General features: G+C 43.0%; 1 protein-coding gene across 3 annotated transcripts in view; it reads left to right on the plus strand.

The window, feature by feature from the left end:
• The window catches only part of Nell1 (neural EGFL like 1), an 829837-nt gene that overhangs the window by 228311 nt on the left and 583365 nt on the right, over window positions 1-18161 (plus strand). For all 3 annotated transcript variants that reach the window (XM_028787438.1, XM_028787439.1, XM_028787440.1), the window contains one exon: window positions 9719-9792. In XM_028787438.1, the coding sequence (XP_028643271.1) occupies window positions 9719-9792 (74 nt within the window). The remainder of the gene's footprint in view (window positions 1-9718; window positions 9793-18161) is intronic.

Raw genomic sequence — 18161 nt, forward strand, 5'->3', positions numbered from 1 at the left:
AAGAAGGAGATGACAGTGAAGGAAAGGGTGTTATCAGAGCAGTAGGGGAGAATATGAATACAAGGGGACTTTCCATTCCCAAAAGTTGTCTGAGGTTATTTTGTGGATACCTGGCACCCATGTCTAACGCACTTTCTGCACCTTGACACAGCTGCAAGTGGTGGAGACATACAGACACAGGCTGGTATCATTTCCCAGACCCCAAAGTTCCCTATGATTTGATGCCACAAAATTCAGCAGACATTTATTTTTTATAGCAGCCTGGTGGATGCAGGATGTGTCTCTGAGTATGGCATAAACAGTAGGGCATTTTTATCTCCATATAGGAGTTCTGGATGAGCCTGCCAGGAAAGAAAGGAGCCAGCCGAATGTTTCAAGACAGGGTAGCCAGCGTGTTAATACCATTGTGGAGTGGCAAGGGGCCAAAGGGAAAGAAAAGGAGAATTTCTGCATTACCCAGCCCATGCCAAGAAACAGATGGCAGTGTTGACGGGAGTGTGTTTAGTAGAACTGTCACTCTGGAGCGAACCACCTTGCCAAGTTGGCAGCTGCTGTCTTTAGAAGTATGAGAATTTATCACACAAGAATTCTAGGGTCTTGGAGATGGGTTCTTCCTGTATAAACCAATGGGGTGCAGGGACCTAGAGTGACATTAGGAGCAATGAGTCACAGTCCTGGATTTATCTAGAACACTGAGGCATAAAAGAGATTTTTTTTTTTAAATGAAGGAACAAGGAAAGAATCACTTAGGGAACTGTACCATTCCTCTATTTAGGTGTTATTGTTACTGCATTTGCTCTGAAACTGTTGGATGTTTGAAGCTATATGGAGTGGCAGAAATAACTCCTAGCAGGCTAGGAGATTTGCTGGTTTTTTTTCCTACACACTAGAGCTCATTAGGTTGAAGTTGAAGCAGTGTTTATCATTTTTAGTCAACAATAAGCTCAGAGAGGCACTAAGCTTGAGATGGGATTCACAATTATGCCTACACAGTTCTGACACTCATGGAGGTGACAGCAGGGAAGATGTAAAATTAAGTATGTAGTTAAGATACAATGTGATATATGCTCTGCTAGGGTGTGGTCCAAAGAACAATACAAACAGCAAGTAGGAGAGTTAATTAGGCTTCAGGCTCAAAAATGACTTCTTGGGGCTGTAGAGATGGCTTAGTCTGTGCAGTGCCTGGTTTACAAGCATGAGGACAAGAGCGAGGATCCCCAGAGCCTGTGGAAATGTTGGACATAGTGGCATGAACCTGTGAGGTCAGCCATGTGTGTATACAGAGGCAAGCAGATTCCTAAAACTCATTGGCTCCACAGCCTAGCTAAATTGATGATTTTCATGTTTAATGAGAGACTTTCAAAAAAATTAGGGTGAGAGCAACAAAAGAGATTTGATATTGACCTTGAGCCTTCTTGTGCACAAATATTAGCACGCTCCCACCCTGCACCTACCCACCTAATTAAGAACTTACATCACAAATAGAATATGGACAGACAGACAGACAGACAGACAGACACACACACACACACACACACACACACACACAAGCTTCTTAAGGGAAGATGGGACTTCATTAAGATCTATCTATCTATCTATCTATCTATCTATCTATCTATCTATCTATCTATGGGTGAAAACAGATAGCTATATGTGGGGAAGTTGGAGTCAGATTGGGCCATACGTGTTTGAGACGGTGGAAATAGATAAGTATATATGTTGGGAGGGAGGAAATGGATGGGTTTATATGGGTGGGTAAATATCTTGGAAGGGTGAAAACTGATATATATGTTGGGAGGGTAGAAATGTATGGCCATGCTATAAGAGTGGAAACATATGGGTATATGTTAGGAGGATGGAAAGGATTGGGTATATGTTATAAAGATAGAAATGGATAGGTGTAGTATTGGGATGATATGCTGGTTAGGTTTATGTCAACTTGACACAATTGAGAGGAGGGAACTTAGATTGAGAAAATGTCTCTGTAAGATTGGGGTGTATATAGCCAAATTGTGGATGGAGCTTGGGGACTCTTATGGAAGAGTAGGAAGAAGGATTGCAGGCCTCAGAGGAGATAGGAACTCCATAGGAGTCAACTAACCTGGATCCTTGGGGGCTCTCAGAGACTGAACAATCAACCAAAGAACATACACAGGCTGGACCTAAGCCTCCCTGCCCATATGTAGCAGATGTGTAGCTTGGTCTTCATGTGGGTTCCGAAAAACTGGAACAGGGGCTATCCTAAAAGCTGTTGCCTGTATGTGGGATGTGTTCTACTACCTGGGCTGCCTTGTCTGGCTTCAGTGGGAGAAGATGTGTCTAGCTTCACACGGACTTGAACTGGTAGGGTAAGGGCTTACCGAGGGGTCCCCACCCACTCAGAAGAGTAGGGGAAGGGGGATGGATTATGGGAGGGGTGACTGAGAGGCAAACAGTGAGAGGGATATAAAGTGAACAAGTAAACAAATTAAATTTAAAAGATTTAAAAAAGAATTTCTTGATTATTAACTGGTATTGGAGAGTTCATCCTCCTGTGAATGATGCCATCCCTGACTTGTGGTCTTAGTTACAATAAAAAAGCTGGCTGAGAAAGTTATTCTGAGTTGAGAATCAGTGTTTCTGGTTAGTTGGGATGGAAGAATTAGCTGTGATTTATAAGATAGCAGAACTACTAAAGCAAATTCTTTGCTTTGCTTGGATACTTGATGCTAGTTGACTGGATCTGAGAATTTAGCAGTGATTAAGAAGAGACCAGCATCACTGATGTGAACTCTTCTGGAAAATGATTCCTGAGAGTTAGCCCACAGAAGCTGTGTTCCGGAGGTGACCAAGGTTGTACATTTCACTGATAGCCAAACGTGGTAGTAGTTACCCAGGTGGTAATGGTTTTGGAGGCATGGGGGAGGGGTTCATGAAAAGCAGCTGCGGTTTGGCACTGTGAGAAGCCGGATAGGCCATTGGAGAAGGTGTACAGCCTCACTAGTAGTCGAAGCTCCATAATTGAAGGCATTGTAGAGGTAAATTGAGGCTTGGCACTGGGAAGAGAACTCAGGAGAGATCATTAATTAAAGCACATCCAAGTTTCAGCAGAAGAACCAAGTACCAGTACCGTAGGATAACCATCAAGAATGGCAGCAGAGATGGAGTGGAGCTGGCCAAGGTTTATATAGGAAGAGAAGCTTGTGTGCTGCAGAAGGTGAACCAGAGAGGTGGCCCAAGCCCTTTCAGGAGCCCAGGAGACCATGAGTGAATTCCAGAGTGTAGATACTGAGTTACTTATATATTTTTTTCTTTTATTTACTTTTTTTTTCAAATTATAATTTTTACTTATTCACACATGGGTTATAAACACAAAAAGGCAGGGCGTGGAGAAGGGGGTGACACTGGAGCATGGGTCTTCAGTGGGAACACAGATATCTTTCAGAACAGGATATCGGCTGGGTGGAGGTTCAGGGAACAGGTCACTATGACTCTGCCTATGATTCACGTGTCCTTATCTAAGTTGGTATTATCTGCCAAGGCAACCTATTTACAAGGTCTATGACTACTCAGGCTGGTAAATTTCCACAAAAGCTGCCTGTTTACAATAGCTTATAGCCATCTGATTCAATGTTTTTCCACAGAGACCCAAGACTTGGTGTTAGTATACATGTATGACAGACAGGCCTACTGCTGATTTTAGGTCTATGGCTGATTTTAGGCCTTCAATGTATAAGCAGGGCTCCCCAGACATCTCCTCCCTTCTCTAAGTATAGAAGAGCTGTGGCGAATCTAATCTTGAGAAGGCGGGGATAGAGGCCTGACCTCCAGTATTTAAAGGGGACCTTGTAATGGCTCCAGGTCCCCTGTCATTGTCCAGTGAGGCATGAGGGCCATACCCATCCCGATGTCTTTTTCCTGGAGAGGGGATACTTTTGACATCAACCCCTATGCAGTCAGGCTTGTCCCTCAGGGAAACCAGAGAGATATTTTAAACTTTTATTTATATTCCCTTGCAGTGCTTAACCTCGTAGCCTAAGCAAGAATTCAGATCGTCAGTCAGAGGGAGTTCTGGGTGGCCCCTCTATGCTTGGTTTAGGGGCAGAAGTCCCCTCTTTTAGGTTGGGTGGAGATGGGTTTTGGGAACACCCTGGATAGAGTAACAACCTCGTCTTGAATCTCATGGTCCTCCATAGCTAACTTATGATAATGTTTCTGAATAGGTTTTGCTACCAAATTATTTATCTGTTGTTTCACAAAGTTAGTCAGCCTATTTAAGTCCCAGGGACCAGAAGAAATAAGCAAAAATAACCCAATTAATGATCCCAAGATGGGAGGAAGTAGGGTTGAAAACCATAGAGAGGCTGAAAACCAATTCTTGTATCAACACTCATCTTTCTCTTTCTCTCTCTGTCTTTTCTCAGGGCCTTCTCTGACCTTATTCATGCTCTCTTTAACCATCCCTGTCTTGTCTATGTAAAGGCAACATTCTTCTTTAAGGGTTGTACACAGTCAAGAGGTGTACACAGCCTTTTCTATTGTAAATCAAGTCCAATAAAGTCCTTTGCAATTTTTGGAGGTCTCTTCAGACAGTGAAATGAGAGATTTCTTCAGATTAGTGATGTCAGTCTCTAGCTGTTTGATATTCTTGTCAATGGCCTGTCGAAGGTCTGAGTAGTATAAGGTCGGAGGCCAGCATCTGGATTAGAACTTCTAACAGCAGACATCACGGGTGATTCATTTTTACCTGGAAAGGAAAAAGAAGGGGATTCTCAGGGAGATTTCTCTTCCCTGGGTGTCAATTGTTATTCATCTTATTTATGGTTGGGCCTGGCTTTGTGGGGGTATCTATTAATTTCATTAATCTTTTTGGTAGCCGGTTAGCTGTGCCTTCTGTGGTATCAAACAGGCATATCAATCCTCGGCCCCATAAGAGAACTGGGTCTGGGCCATTCCCTTTAAGGGTAAAAGGGTCCTTCCACATAGCTGTGGCATAGTTCTTATTGGTCTAGGTGATGCCAGAAGCAGTCAGCAGCAGATTTGCCATGAGCTTTCAGTTTTAGAGAGATAAAAGTGAACAGGGCATGATGGAGAGTATTTCAGGGGGACTCCTTCTGGATGGGGTACCGTTCCCCCTCTTTTGTTTTTAAAGCCAATTTTTCTTATAGTTTTGTTTTACTTTGTTCAGAGAGTGAATGTGCCCTGGTTCTTCCCTATTGAAATAAGAAATTGTTTGAGTTTTGATTGTTTAAAAGCCTACAGTTGAGAGACTTTAAACTTTTAAAAATGATATTTTGGTGTTTGACAGAGATTTTGGACTTTAGAAGAGTGGATGTTTTTACAAAAGATAACTTTTAAAGAATTTGAATTTTTAAGGTTGTGGGATTTTTTTTTTAAGTTTGTAAAATGTTTTGTAGTGATATCTTTATTAATGTGCAATCTTAGAGATGAACAGGAAAGAAAAGATTGTGGCTTAATGATGTACTTGCATGTCAAGATGACAAGGACTCAATCATGCTGGCTAGTTTTATGTCAGCTTGAGAGGAGAGAACCTTGATTGAGAAAACACCTCCATAAGATCTGGTTTTAGACAAGCCTGTAGGGCATTTTCTTAATTAATGACTGATGGGGGAGTGCTTAACCCATTGTGGGTGGTGCCACTCCCAGGTCCTGGATTCTCTAAGAAAGCAGGCTGAGCAAGCCATGAGCAGCAAGCCAGCACCCATCCACAGGCTCTATATCAGCTCTTGTTTCCAGGTTCCTGCCCTGTCTGGGTTCCCGTCCTAACTTTATCTGATGATAATGATACGGAAGAGTAACCAAAATAAATCCTTTCCTCCCCTCATTGCTTTTAGTCACGGTGTTTCTTCAGAGCAATGGTAACCCCAACTAAGACAGAAGTTATCAGTGGGTAATGTAGAGCTCAGCATTTATATAGAAGATAAGAATATATGCAATGCTTGGGAGAGAGAGAGAGAGAGACAGAGACAGAGAGAGAGACAGAGAGAGAGAAACAGAGAGAGAGAGACAAAGAGAGAGAGACAGACAGAGACAGAGAGACAGAGTCAGAGAGAGAGACAGAGAGAGAGATACAGAGAGACACAGAGAGACACAGAGGGAGACATAGATAGAGAGAGAGACAGAAAGACAGAGGGAGACAGGGAGAGAGACAGAGACAGAGAGAGAGACAGAGAGACAGAGAGAGACAGAGAAAGAGACAGAGAGAGACAGAAAGACAGAGAGGGACAGGGAGAGAGACAGAGACAGGGAGAGAGACAGAGAGAGACACACAGAGAGACACAGAGAGACAGAAGGAGACAGGTAGATAGATAGAGAGAGAGACAGAGAGAGAGAATGAGAGAGAGAGAGACAGAGAGACAGAGAGAGGGAATGAGAGAGAGAGAGAGAGAAAGAAAGAGTGTGACATAGATGGGATATGAATATTTGAGCAAAAGCACAGGGATTGGTAAGTTTTTGACGTTTTGAGAGTTCAGAAAAGGCTGACAGACCATGATCCCCTTTTAGTTGTCTTTGGAAGGACTGGGAAAGGCTGAAGTTAAAACAGGGATATTTGGTAGCACCAGAGAAGATGGTATGAATGAAGGTCAGAGTGGGGAATGGAGAAGCGTAACTTGAGCAGAAGCATGGCTTCGACTTGGTTCCTCACTGGACACAAGATTGAGTAAGAATACATACAAGGAGCTGGGTTAGATAATGGTGCCATTCACTGAGAAGAGAGCACCAAGGTGAGGCTGGTGGTGTAGGTTGCTGCAGGCCAGGCATTGTCCAGAAACAATCTGACATAGAGATTTCCACATGCTTTATTACAAAAGGCACACAGGATCAGTCATGCATCAGAATGGGTGCTGAAGGAATCAGAATCAGCAGAAGTTGGTTGACAAGATACTCATAGCAAATGCCTCAGTTCTTCCCACTGGGATCCTCAGTCAGAATGGCCTTTCGGAGTTGTCCTGAGTCAGCCCAGGAAGACAGGCAGGACTTTGGGTCATTTTATCAATGCTTTATCAGATTTGGGCTGGTCTAGTAAGGAGTCTTGGCTTTGAGCAAAATGTCTATCCATAGCCCAGCACAGATCAACAGTTGGCTGAGGCCTTTTGGGTAATACTGTTCCAACAGCTGTATAAATATGTTAGTTGTCACAGTGGGCTCTGGACAGCATGCCAGAGCATCTACCCCACAGAGGTGACATGTTAAATAAAGCAGCATTTGTTTCTGGCTCTTTACTTTCTGTGAGTATGAGGGGTAGGCAGATGCTTACAAAACTCTATGAATATGAACATTGCGTGAGAATGTGAAGACTGTAGAACCAGGAAACTACCAAAGTTAATCAACCCAACTTTAATAGATACAGAAAAGGCCTGAGAGGTGAAGCAGTTTTATGAACTAAAGGCAAGTGTGTATTTATTTCTGTTTCTCCTGAGAGCTGGGGCTAGAGGGTCCTTATCGGGCCAGGAAAGAGTTCAATCAGACCTTTGCTTTCTGTTTCCTCTTGAAGTAGCTGGAAAAATCTAGTAGAATCAGAGAGGGGTCATAGCAAATTGACATATTCTGCAGATGCTTAAAATGAGTCAGGAAGGACTGAGCCCTGCAGAATCTAAATTGAGCTGTTTCTCTTTGAAATGTTGTACAGGGCTGACTTCCTTCTGCCCTCCTTGTTAGCCCACACAGCTCACCTTCCTCAAGGCCTCTTCACCATGGTGCTGATATCACAATTGGCCAGCTTTGATTGATTGTCTTAGTTGTCTGAATATGATTAAGTGCATCTGGGCTCAGGGCACTCTCTTCTCAGGATCATAAAGAAGCACATAGGGGATCCTCCGTGCTATGTAAAGTTTTGATGAACAGAACATATGCTTTTTACCCAGAGGCACATCAAAACTACTGCTGATTGGGCTAGAGACATGGCTCAGTACATACACTAACAAGTATGAGGACATGAGTTCAGGTTTCCTGTAAAATAAATAAATAAATAAATAAATAAATAAATAAATAAATATTTGGATAAATAAATATTTCCAAATAAATAGCAGGGCATGGCCATGCAATGGCAGCTCTGGAAAGGCAGAGTCAGGCAGATCCTGGAGGTCACTGGTTGCGAGTGTCAGGTCTAGTACCAGACCCTGTCTCAACAAATAAGTGGAATGGGACAGAAGAAGATACTTGATATTGACATGAAGCTACCACATGCACATGCTTCTACTTGCACTCATGAGCACACACAGATACACACAACACACATACACACAATGCACACACAGAGAGAAAACCCTTTGGCTATTTATTTTACTAATTCACTTTACATCCCAATCACTGCTGTCCCCTACTCATACCCTCCCACAATCCTTCCCCCATACCCTCTTCCCTTTTCTGAGTTGATGGAGGTCTTATACCCTGGCACATCAATTCTCTGCAAGGCTAAGTGCATCCTCTCCCACTGAGGCCAAACAAGGCAGCCCAGCTAGAACATGTCCCACATACAGGCAACAACTTTTTGGATAGCCACCACCCTCACTCCAGTTATTTGGGACGCACATGAAGACCAAGCTGCATTTCTGCTACATACATGCAGGGAGACCTTGGTTTAGCCTGTGTATATTTTCTGGTTGGTTGTTCAGTCTCTGAGAACCACAAGGGTCCAGGTTAGTTGAGTCTGTTAGTCTTCCTGTGGAGTTCCTAACCCCTTCTGGGCCTATGATCCTTCCTCCTACTCTTCTATATGAGTTCCAGTCCCACAGCTCCATCCACTGTTTGGCTGTTGGTGTCTGCATTTTTCTGAGTCAGCTGCTGGGTGGAGTCTCTCAGAGCACAGTCATGTTAGACTCCTGTCTGCAATCGTAACAGAGTTTCATTAATAGTGTCAGGAATTGGTGCTTGTCCATGGGATAGGTCTAAAGTTGGACCAGTTATTGGTTGGCCATTTCCTCTGTTCCATCCCTGGTCCCTACATTTCATGTGAGTGAGGTAACCCAGTCCCCAAATGCACAGTATGTATTTACTTATAAGTGGTTATCAGCCATAAAATACAGGATACCCATGCTACACTTCACAGACTCAAAGCTAAACAAGAAGGAAGGCACAAGTGAAGTTGCCTGAATCTTAATTAGAAGGGGAAATAAAATAGTCATCAGAGGCAGATGGAGGGAGGGAATTGAGTAGGAGAGGGGATAGAGTGGGGAAGGGGGGTTCAGGATCAGGTATGGGGAGGGACAGTTGGAATGGCCAGATGTCCATGAGAATGAATGGAAATCTGCAACTCTGGGGTGGGGAGGTAGGGGGCATCTCAATGATGAGACAGAAACCTGGGATAAGGGAGGCACCTAAGAATCAATGGGGGTGACCTTAGCTGTGACTTACAGCATCGGGGATATGAAACCTGAAGAGGGCACCTCCTGTAGCCAGGCAGGAACCCCAATGGAGTAATAGGGACACCAACCCAGCCACAAAACTTTCTGCCTCAAATTTATCTTTTGCTACCCCCCCCCTACTATTTTACTTTGCTATGAAGGTGAGGTAAAATCAAAAAGCTGAGGTCTGGCTGACGGCTTCAGGGGACTTGCATACTACTCTTCCCATGCCTTACATTAGATGAAGAAGTTTGTATCACTTAGACTCAGGGGATCTATGTTCCTGTGGTTTCTGTTGGCTTTGAATGGAGACACCAAGGGCATTTTGTAGCATAGCATGACTAGGCATGAAATGTATTTTTGTTTTCTTGCAGCAAAATGTATCTATGGAGGAAAAGTTCTTGCCGAAGGCCAGCGGATTTTAACCAAGACCTGCCGGGAATGTCGCGTAAGTTTATCCATGCTCCCTATCATCCCACAGAGCAGACGAGATAGACATGTAGTATTCCTCTGTGGAGCATGTTGGCCTAAGAGGTCTCTGAGGGGCAGAGTTAATGGGCCGGAGTCAAGGTGGATCTAGCCACTGTTTCTGTGTAACTAGCTTGCATTCCCATGGGTAACATGCTTGGAGAAACAGTCATTATGGAAAGGATGTGGAAAGGAAAATGAGACAGGAGCTTCTGTGGATGGGGATGTTGACAGGTGGCCCTATGAAAACGTGATATGTTGGTGATACCATCCCTGACTGGGGCAAGCTCCACAGGTGGTGTAGTTGTGTGGTGCAGTGGACTATGAGAAAAAGCCAGAAAGCTTGGTAGAAAGCTCTGATGTTCCGGAAACCTTGGTCTGAAGAAGGCCAGTAGGACGGGAGGCCACTTCAAACTTTCCCAAAGCCATATGGCTCTCTTAGCTTCCGCTCCCCACAGCCCCTCCCACGGAGCGGTCCATGGCCCTTGATCACGTAGAAATAGCACCTTCATGCAAATAAGGCATTCCCAAGCTCTCAAACCAAGCCAATAGGGTACCTGCTCTCCCCCAAAAAACTGTATATATTGCCTGAAGCTCAAAAAGTAAATTGGGATGTGAGATCTTTCCCGCTGTCGGAGACCTTTGTCACCGTTCCTCTTGCCCGCTATCCTGCGCACTTCAAAGAGCAACAACACTTCTCCCCTCCCCGCTCAGTGGTTTGGAGCAGTTTGGGCAGAGCTGTAACACTTTCCCTCTGCAGGCACTCCCAGGCTGCCCTCGGAGAGAGGGAACCAAAAGAGCTTGCCCGCTCTTTGGAGGCTGGAGTAGAAGTAGACCCTCCAGTCTGCTCCCCGTCCTATGGGCCCAACTGTCCGAGGCTGCTGTAACGCTCGCCCCGTATGAGCTTTGACCCACATCCTTGGCTCGCCGGCAGTCCGCGCTGCTGAGTCCCACAGGGAAGTGCCACCCGCACCCCGGGACCACCACCCCACTGCCTGCAACCTGGAGCCCGCACCCTGCGAACCTGCCTGCGACCCTGCCCAGCATAGTTGTATTTGTTGCATGCGGTCAGATGTACAGTTCTTACTTTTAGTCTCAATGTGGTCACAATTTTTTTGACTGTCGGAGGTAGACTCCTATGATGACTGCATAAGTCAGAATGTTGGATGCCCAAGATGACTTTTTTATTCATCTCTAAGACAATGGAAACAGATTGTCCCCTTCCTCACGCATTACTATGTAGATACCTTTGTATGGAGTAAGTTCTCATGTGGAGACTACTTTTCCCCAGAACAAACCCTCCAAAAGACCAATGTGAAAGATCCAATGTTTCCTATAACCTAGTCTCCAATGTGTGGCATCATTTTCTCTTAATTTTATTATTTGTATTTGATTGCCTCAAATTTATCATTAAGGAGGATGGTGAGAAGGCATGGATACCAGGAGCATACATCCTTAGAGACCAACTATCACAGAAGAGAATCTGTGAAAATACCCGTGTCTACTTGCCCCATACCTTGATTGGCATTTATTAACACGTCAAGTAGTTCATTCCCTGGCTAGAAACCATTAGTAACAAGGAAATTCCTTTGACTTGGTGAAAATCAAGTCAAATCTTTCTATAACCTCTGCCCAGTGACCTTACTTTTGATCTCTGGAAAGTATGAGAATAAGTTTGTTTACTCTGATAGAGTGGTATCCTGTCGATAGATCAAAAGTCTGTAGTTACATGGACTTCGGTAAAGTTCAGATTCCCTTTGTTGGTTCTTAGTAAGAGACAACTGGGACAGAGTGGAAGCAGAAGACGAAGTTAGAGTTCTTCTGTCTTTCCATTTTTCCTCTTGCCACCTTGCTCATTGCATCCTAGAGGAATGCAGAAGAATGTCAAAACAAAAGTTGCTCCAGCCTTCAGCTGGGCTGCCTGACCAGACGTCCCTCTCCTAGCCAGCATTAACAGAGAAGACAGCAAAGGAAAAGTACTACTTACTCATTTGATTTAGAGTCCTAGAGAACAAAACTTGAGGCATGGGGCTTTTGAGTTAATGCTTTACTTATAAAGTCTTTGTTAGGAGCTGGAGCTGGGACAGTGGGAGGAAGTAACAGACAGGAAGTGATGGAGAGGGAAAGGAAGAAGAGAAAATGTGTTGCTATACAGCCACAGACCAAGGCTGATTTTGTGAGGCATATCAAGAGATGCTGAGTGAACTGCCCTGTCTAGAATAGACATCTTTTTAAATGCTTTTTACTTATGTTCTTTTCTTTTCCTCACATCCCAAGAGAAAAGAAAGAATGTATTTTAAACATTGACTAGAACAAAGTGTTTAGAGACTTACTGGGCTTTCAAAGAGATCCCAATGAAGTAAAAGGCCAAATATCTTCTTTTATGGGGCTTGGGGGAAAAGGCTTTCTCCTGTCTCGTTTTCTTACTGCCAACATCTTCTAAGGGTTGATACCCTTGAATTCATCTTTTTGTTCCTCATTACTCTTTCCTGTCTGGCATAAGGCCTGGCAGAAATTCTGTTGGTCCAGCTAGTTTGGTGATTACACAGGTGTGGTAGGGAGATAGTTGTAAATGTCAATGTTAATCACCTAGAATCACTTAGAAGAAAGCCTTAGTTGATAAATTATCTAGATGAGGTTGGCCTATGGGTATGTCTTTGGAGATTGTTTTGACTGTTAATTGTCCCAGCCTATTGTGGGAAGCACCATTTTATGTGCTAGGCCCTGAACTGTAAGAGCCTGTACAGCTAACTGAGCACAGAAGCTAGGAAGCAGGTGGCATGGGGTACACTTGTCTCTCCTTCTGTTCTTGACTGTGGATATGGTTCTTTAAGTTCCTGTGTTGACTTTTCTGCAATGATGGCTGATAACCTGGAACTATGAACCAAATAAGCAAGCCCTTTTCTCTTTCATGTTGCTTTTGGCTAGATTTTGCCACAGCAACCGAATGACCCTGGGACTGGTATCTCTGTATCAATAGATGCTGGGTGTAGATCTCCTTTGCCAGGATCAAAGGTGGGAATAAGATGGCAGTGAGGACTTTTTTGTCTCTTTATACACTAAGAAGCTTCCAGGCCTGGAAGATGGCATGATCTCCAACCTAAGACAGGTGCATCACAGTGGGGATGTTGAGTACACAGAGGAGAAAACGTGGTGCTTGGCACGAAATCTTCCATGAACATGAGTTGTTCTCATCTCACCTGGCCTTGTCCACCTTCCTTGAGTATAATTAAAGACGGTATGGTCTCTGTAAATAGGTTCCTTTCTGGGGAGAACAATGATTTTAGATTCTGCCTTTGGTTTTCTCTCCTACTCCAGAGAAAGGTGGGACAATTAAAGGCAATTCAACCCACTCTCTGTGATCATAGCATAAGCCACAGGACTGACACTCATTAAACCTGTTCCTTTTTGCATTTTGAGCAGAGGCTTTGGGTGACTCTCTCCAAAGGCTCCTTTGTGACTAGATCCTTGTCATCAGAGATGATCAGATCAGACATATTTGAGATATGTCGAATAAATGGGCGTGGGTTGAAATGTTAGCTTATCTGAGTAGCCTTCTGACATGAAACAGACGCTCTTTGTACTTTGGTTCATTACTCCTACGTTTAGGATTGATGAGTTAAAAAGAAATTGGGCCAGAGAACTCTGCAGAAGCTGTATGTTCACACACACACACACACACACACGTGTGTGTGTGTGTGTGTGTGTGTGTGTGCACGTGCGCGAGTGTGCCTGTGCTCAGGTATGTGTTCATAGAAATAATTTCACCCTGTTTTGAAAAGTGATTTATTTATTGGCTTTTTGTAAATATTTATGAGTTATTCCGTCCACGGAGAAATGAGTCATTTACAATAACGTTTAACATTCCTTATGTACTGAGTACTTTCTGAGTATTATCTAAGATAGTTAAAACCTATTTTCACACTTAATTATCATAATAACCCTACAAGGTATGTACTACACAGATGTGGCAGTCAGGATTCAGAAGGGCAAGGGAGCTAGCTGGACTTGGACTGTGTGTATGGCTGTGTAATACATGTTCTTACCTTTAGCTAGTCAGTCATTCCTTAGGCTTTGAATTACTTGTAATAGTTCTTGGTTTGGAATTTTAGAGAGATAGTATGTTCATTTCCTTTTTTGTTATGATAAAATACTCTGGTGGAAGCCATATAAGGGAGAAGGGTTTTTCTCTGTTCCTAGATTAAAAATATTTTAATTTTTTATCCATTAAGTTTTATACATCTATCATGAGTTCATTTTCACTCCCTGTTACCCCCACCCTGTCCTATTGATACCATTCTTCTTTTGAAAAAATTCTGCCTCCTATTTTCATTTCTTCTCAGTGTGCTTAGGAACCACAGAGTTGAACTAGGGTTGCTTATGTGAGCATGGCTGGGGAGTTATTTATGGAATTAGGGGTAATTTTTCAGTGGGTACAACACTGAAGGAAATAACATCCCTTCCTCAGCAACTGGGGCTCCTGGCTCCATTCCCCGTCCCTGATGAAATATTGCTAGGTCTAGTCTTGTGCAGATCTTCTTCCAGTAGCCACAGCTGCACTGAACTGATGAGTGCAATGGCCATGTCTTTTAGTAGCCCACCCCATCATCCTCATCCTCCATTCTTTCTGCTTGATCTTTAGACTTATAATGGTGGGAAGTCATGACAGCTAGAGGTCGAGGCACATTACACCCATAGTCAGGAGGCAGAGAGGTGAATGCTGGCACTTTCTCCTAATTCACTCAGGGAATGGTACTATGGTAAGTGGCTCTAGATTAACTTAAGAGAGAACAGTCTGGATCTTGTCAGATTGACCACCAACATTGGCTAACACAGATGAATAATTACCTTTCAGTGTAACTGAGGATACATAGTCAGTCAGGCTGGGACACACTGATTAATCAACAAAGGAAAGTTCTATATAAGGCCATAGAAGAATGTGGAGGCCAATTTAATGAGTATGGTCAATAAGGATAAAGGATAGTTGGTGTGGATGGGACTGGTCTTCCTTACATAGTCTTTCTCAGTGTTTAAACCCTAGCACTTTATGGCTTCTGTTGTATGTAATAGATTAATTGTTCTCCAAGACACCCAAAGTGATACACATACTCTCTTGAGAAAATAGAGGAAATATTTGCTCAAATAATGATTGTGTTCTTTGGTTCAGATGAGGATGCCCTGTCAATGAAAGGCAACGGGGATCTCTACCCATTTCTGTTTTATGGGTTTGAATAAGAGACAAATTTGGTCTTAATTTTTTTTATTTATTTATGTGTCTCTGTGTGTATGTGCCTGTGAGGAACAGGCATACTCAGAGGCCAGAAGTGTTTAATCTCCTGAAGCTGGAGCTGAAGTTAGAGGAAGTTGTAAACCATGTGATGTGGATTCTGGCATCTAAACTCTGGTCCCTGCAAAAACATCATAAGCTTACAACCACTGAGCTGTCTCTTTAGTCTACAATATTATTTTCTAGACCATTTCTTTCTTTTCTTTTTCAGTTTTTTTTACTTCTTAAAAAATTAAGACTATAATAGAAAGATTTCTTTCCTTCTTTTCCCCGCTCCAGACTGCCCCAATATGCCCCTCCTTGATCTTTTTCAAATCCACATTCTTTTTTTTAATCAATTGTTATTGTAGGTATATATGAATATACAAATATATTCCTAAATATAGCCCCCTCGAGTCTGTATAATGTTACTTGTATGTGTGTTTTCAGGGCTGACCATTGGGCACTGGATAAACAATTTCTGTACTCTTCTGTGGGGGAGACTATTTCTTCTGCTCTCAGAACTCCATAGTGGTGTGAGTCTTCATGTAGAATCGAGGCCTTTGGGATTTCCTCTGTCCACTGTGGCATGTCTATTGGTGTTGTCCTAATTAGGCTCCTCTTTAGGCTGTCATATTGGTGAGACCTTATGGGTGCAGCTTCTGACATTACTAGGAGACATGATCTCACAGCAAGCTCCCAGCATGTTATTTTTAAACCAAGTTGGAGAACTCTCCTAACAGTCTTGCTTCCATTTGCCCAATTATCAACTTTTCAGGAACATTTCTTCAGCACAGTGGCAGTTTTCAACTTGCAGGTGTTTATATGTTGTTAGAAATTCAAGTCAGAGCCTGGTGAGGTGATTTGTATAGAACTTGGAATGTTTATGTTTGAGCACTGAGCAGGTTAGTTACCCTGAAATAGGAAAAGTGGAGTAATTGTGTTTTTCCACTAACACAGAATTCAGTGGAGAGGTCACAACACACAACAATCAGGAAGATTTAAAAGTAATGGCAGATTACTTTTTACTGGCAATAATTTTCAAAATAAGAGTTGAAAAACGTTTCTTCCTGGGCTAATGGACGTAGATGTACTTACACAACAATAAAGCCAGTCCAGCTTATTTTAAAAATGTACCAGTAGGTTTGTCTCAACTTAAACTTTGGAATTGGGTCTTATTTATTAAATATATTAAGGGTTGATTAGAGTTCTCAACTTTGGGCAATTGGGATGGCTCAGCAGGTAAAAGAACCTGCTACGGACCTTGGCAACCTGAGTTAGACCTCATCACACACGTAGCAGAAGGAGAGAACTGACTTTTGTACAGTGTCCTCTGACCTCTCTACACAGGTGCTGTGGCACATGCATGCTTTCCAAGTAAATAACTATAATGAAAAATGTTTTAAAATGAACTGTTAGCTGATGTAGTCAGTAGCTAGGGCAAACTCCTTTTATAGAAAGAAAACATCATGAATGATCACTTTTAAGACATCTTCTGTGGCATTCTAAGTATCGTTTAGCAACATTAACAAATACACACACGCACACGCACACGCACACGCACACGCACACGCACACGCACACGCACACGCACACGCACACGCACACCCAGCCATGCTGCCAAATTTTAGATTTAGAGGAAAAATACAAGGAAGCAACTGAAAATCATTTAGAATCTGACCGCCCAGAGTTCTTTAGTAGTTTGCATTTTGATAACAGCCTTAATGGAATAGTGAAACACATTAATTGTCCTAATTTGGGAAATCCTAGAAGCTGACTCTGCACTAAGGAGTCACCTGTTCCGGAAGTGCTCCCGGTAGGACCCATTAGACTGTGGATGAATTAGGTGGCGGATGGGAAGAATCAGGTAAAACGTCACATATAGCTGGAACCTACTGGGCGTTGTGGAATGTAAATCACAGCTTGGAGGTTGTTCATTTTGTAGATGGAGGCCGCACATACTATTCAGCCACGGCCTTCGGGCTGTGGAAACTGGGGTGTAGAACTTGAAGGTAGCTTCCATCCTTCCAAATGGATGCAGCAGCGATCGATGTGCCCTCTGTCAGAGGTGAGCCAACATCAGGGTCTTAGAAAAGCTTCCAGAACTTGGAAATGGGAGCATAGTTTGGATAAAATGTATTCACCAAATTTTTGTTTTTAAATCTATGTTGGAAGCAATGCAACAGAACCTGTATCTTACCATGGAATGATAGGATTGGAGTTGATAATAAGTTATTCATTTCCATTTTCATGCAGTCCAGTTCCAGAGAGCAAGGACCTTAGTAGCTTCTGTTGCCTTGAAATAATTGGTTTGACTCAGATGTCGACAGCAATCTTAGTCCTGATGCTTAGAATCTGACCACTGTCAGCTACATGAGAAATGAGGAATCTGGCTGGAAAAGAGGACTGAATGTTACAGAGTCAGTTGTTGAGTCTTAGGGTCAGTCTCTCATGGAATTGGGAAAAAAGTAAGAATTTAGGAAGAGCATGGGGGTGGGGAGGTGGATATGAAAGAGAATGCTAGGAACAAGGCTGGCTGGGTGGGAAACTTCAAGAAGGAAGAGAAAAGGAGGCGTGTTGCAGATAGCTTACCAGAAGGCAAGTAGCTGATGTCTGTGGCTCACTTTGTGCTACCAACATACTAGTATTCAAGTAAGAGTCTCATGTTTTGTATTTCTATTTGACATTTGTTGTCCTGACTTCTCTTCTCTAGAAATTCATGTCCCTTCTGTCAAGCTAGAGAAATGACAAGGGTGGGGTGGTTGGAGGAACAGTGAGTCTGTCTTAGAAATATAAACCACAGTGCCTGTCTCTCCTATTCTCAGGGCTGTGCAGCTCTGTTTTGTCTTCCTACCCACCTGTGTTTGGGACTGACTTTTGTCCTAAACTGAGACTCCTCTTCTTGACTGTCTTAAAGACCTTGCAAAGAATGGGAGAGAAAAACCTAAATGCACTTTATCAAAGTTAGAGTCTCTTCAGCCTTTTAAAAGAAAGTAATCTTATTTTTTAAAATTCAGCATAAAAACTAAATGCAGACACCACTCATGCCCGTCGGGAGGACCTTAGATCAGTCAGGCCAAGAG

Source organism: Grammomys surdaster, unplaced genomic scaffold (assembly GCF_004785775.1).
Source record: "Grammomys surdaster isolate TR1022 unplaced genomic scaffold, NIH_TR_1.0 125635, whole genome shotgun sequence".
NCBI lineage: Eukaryota > Metazoa > Chordata > Mammalia > Rodentia > Muridae > Grammomys > Grammomys surdaster.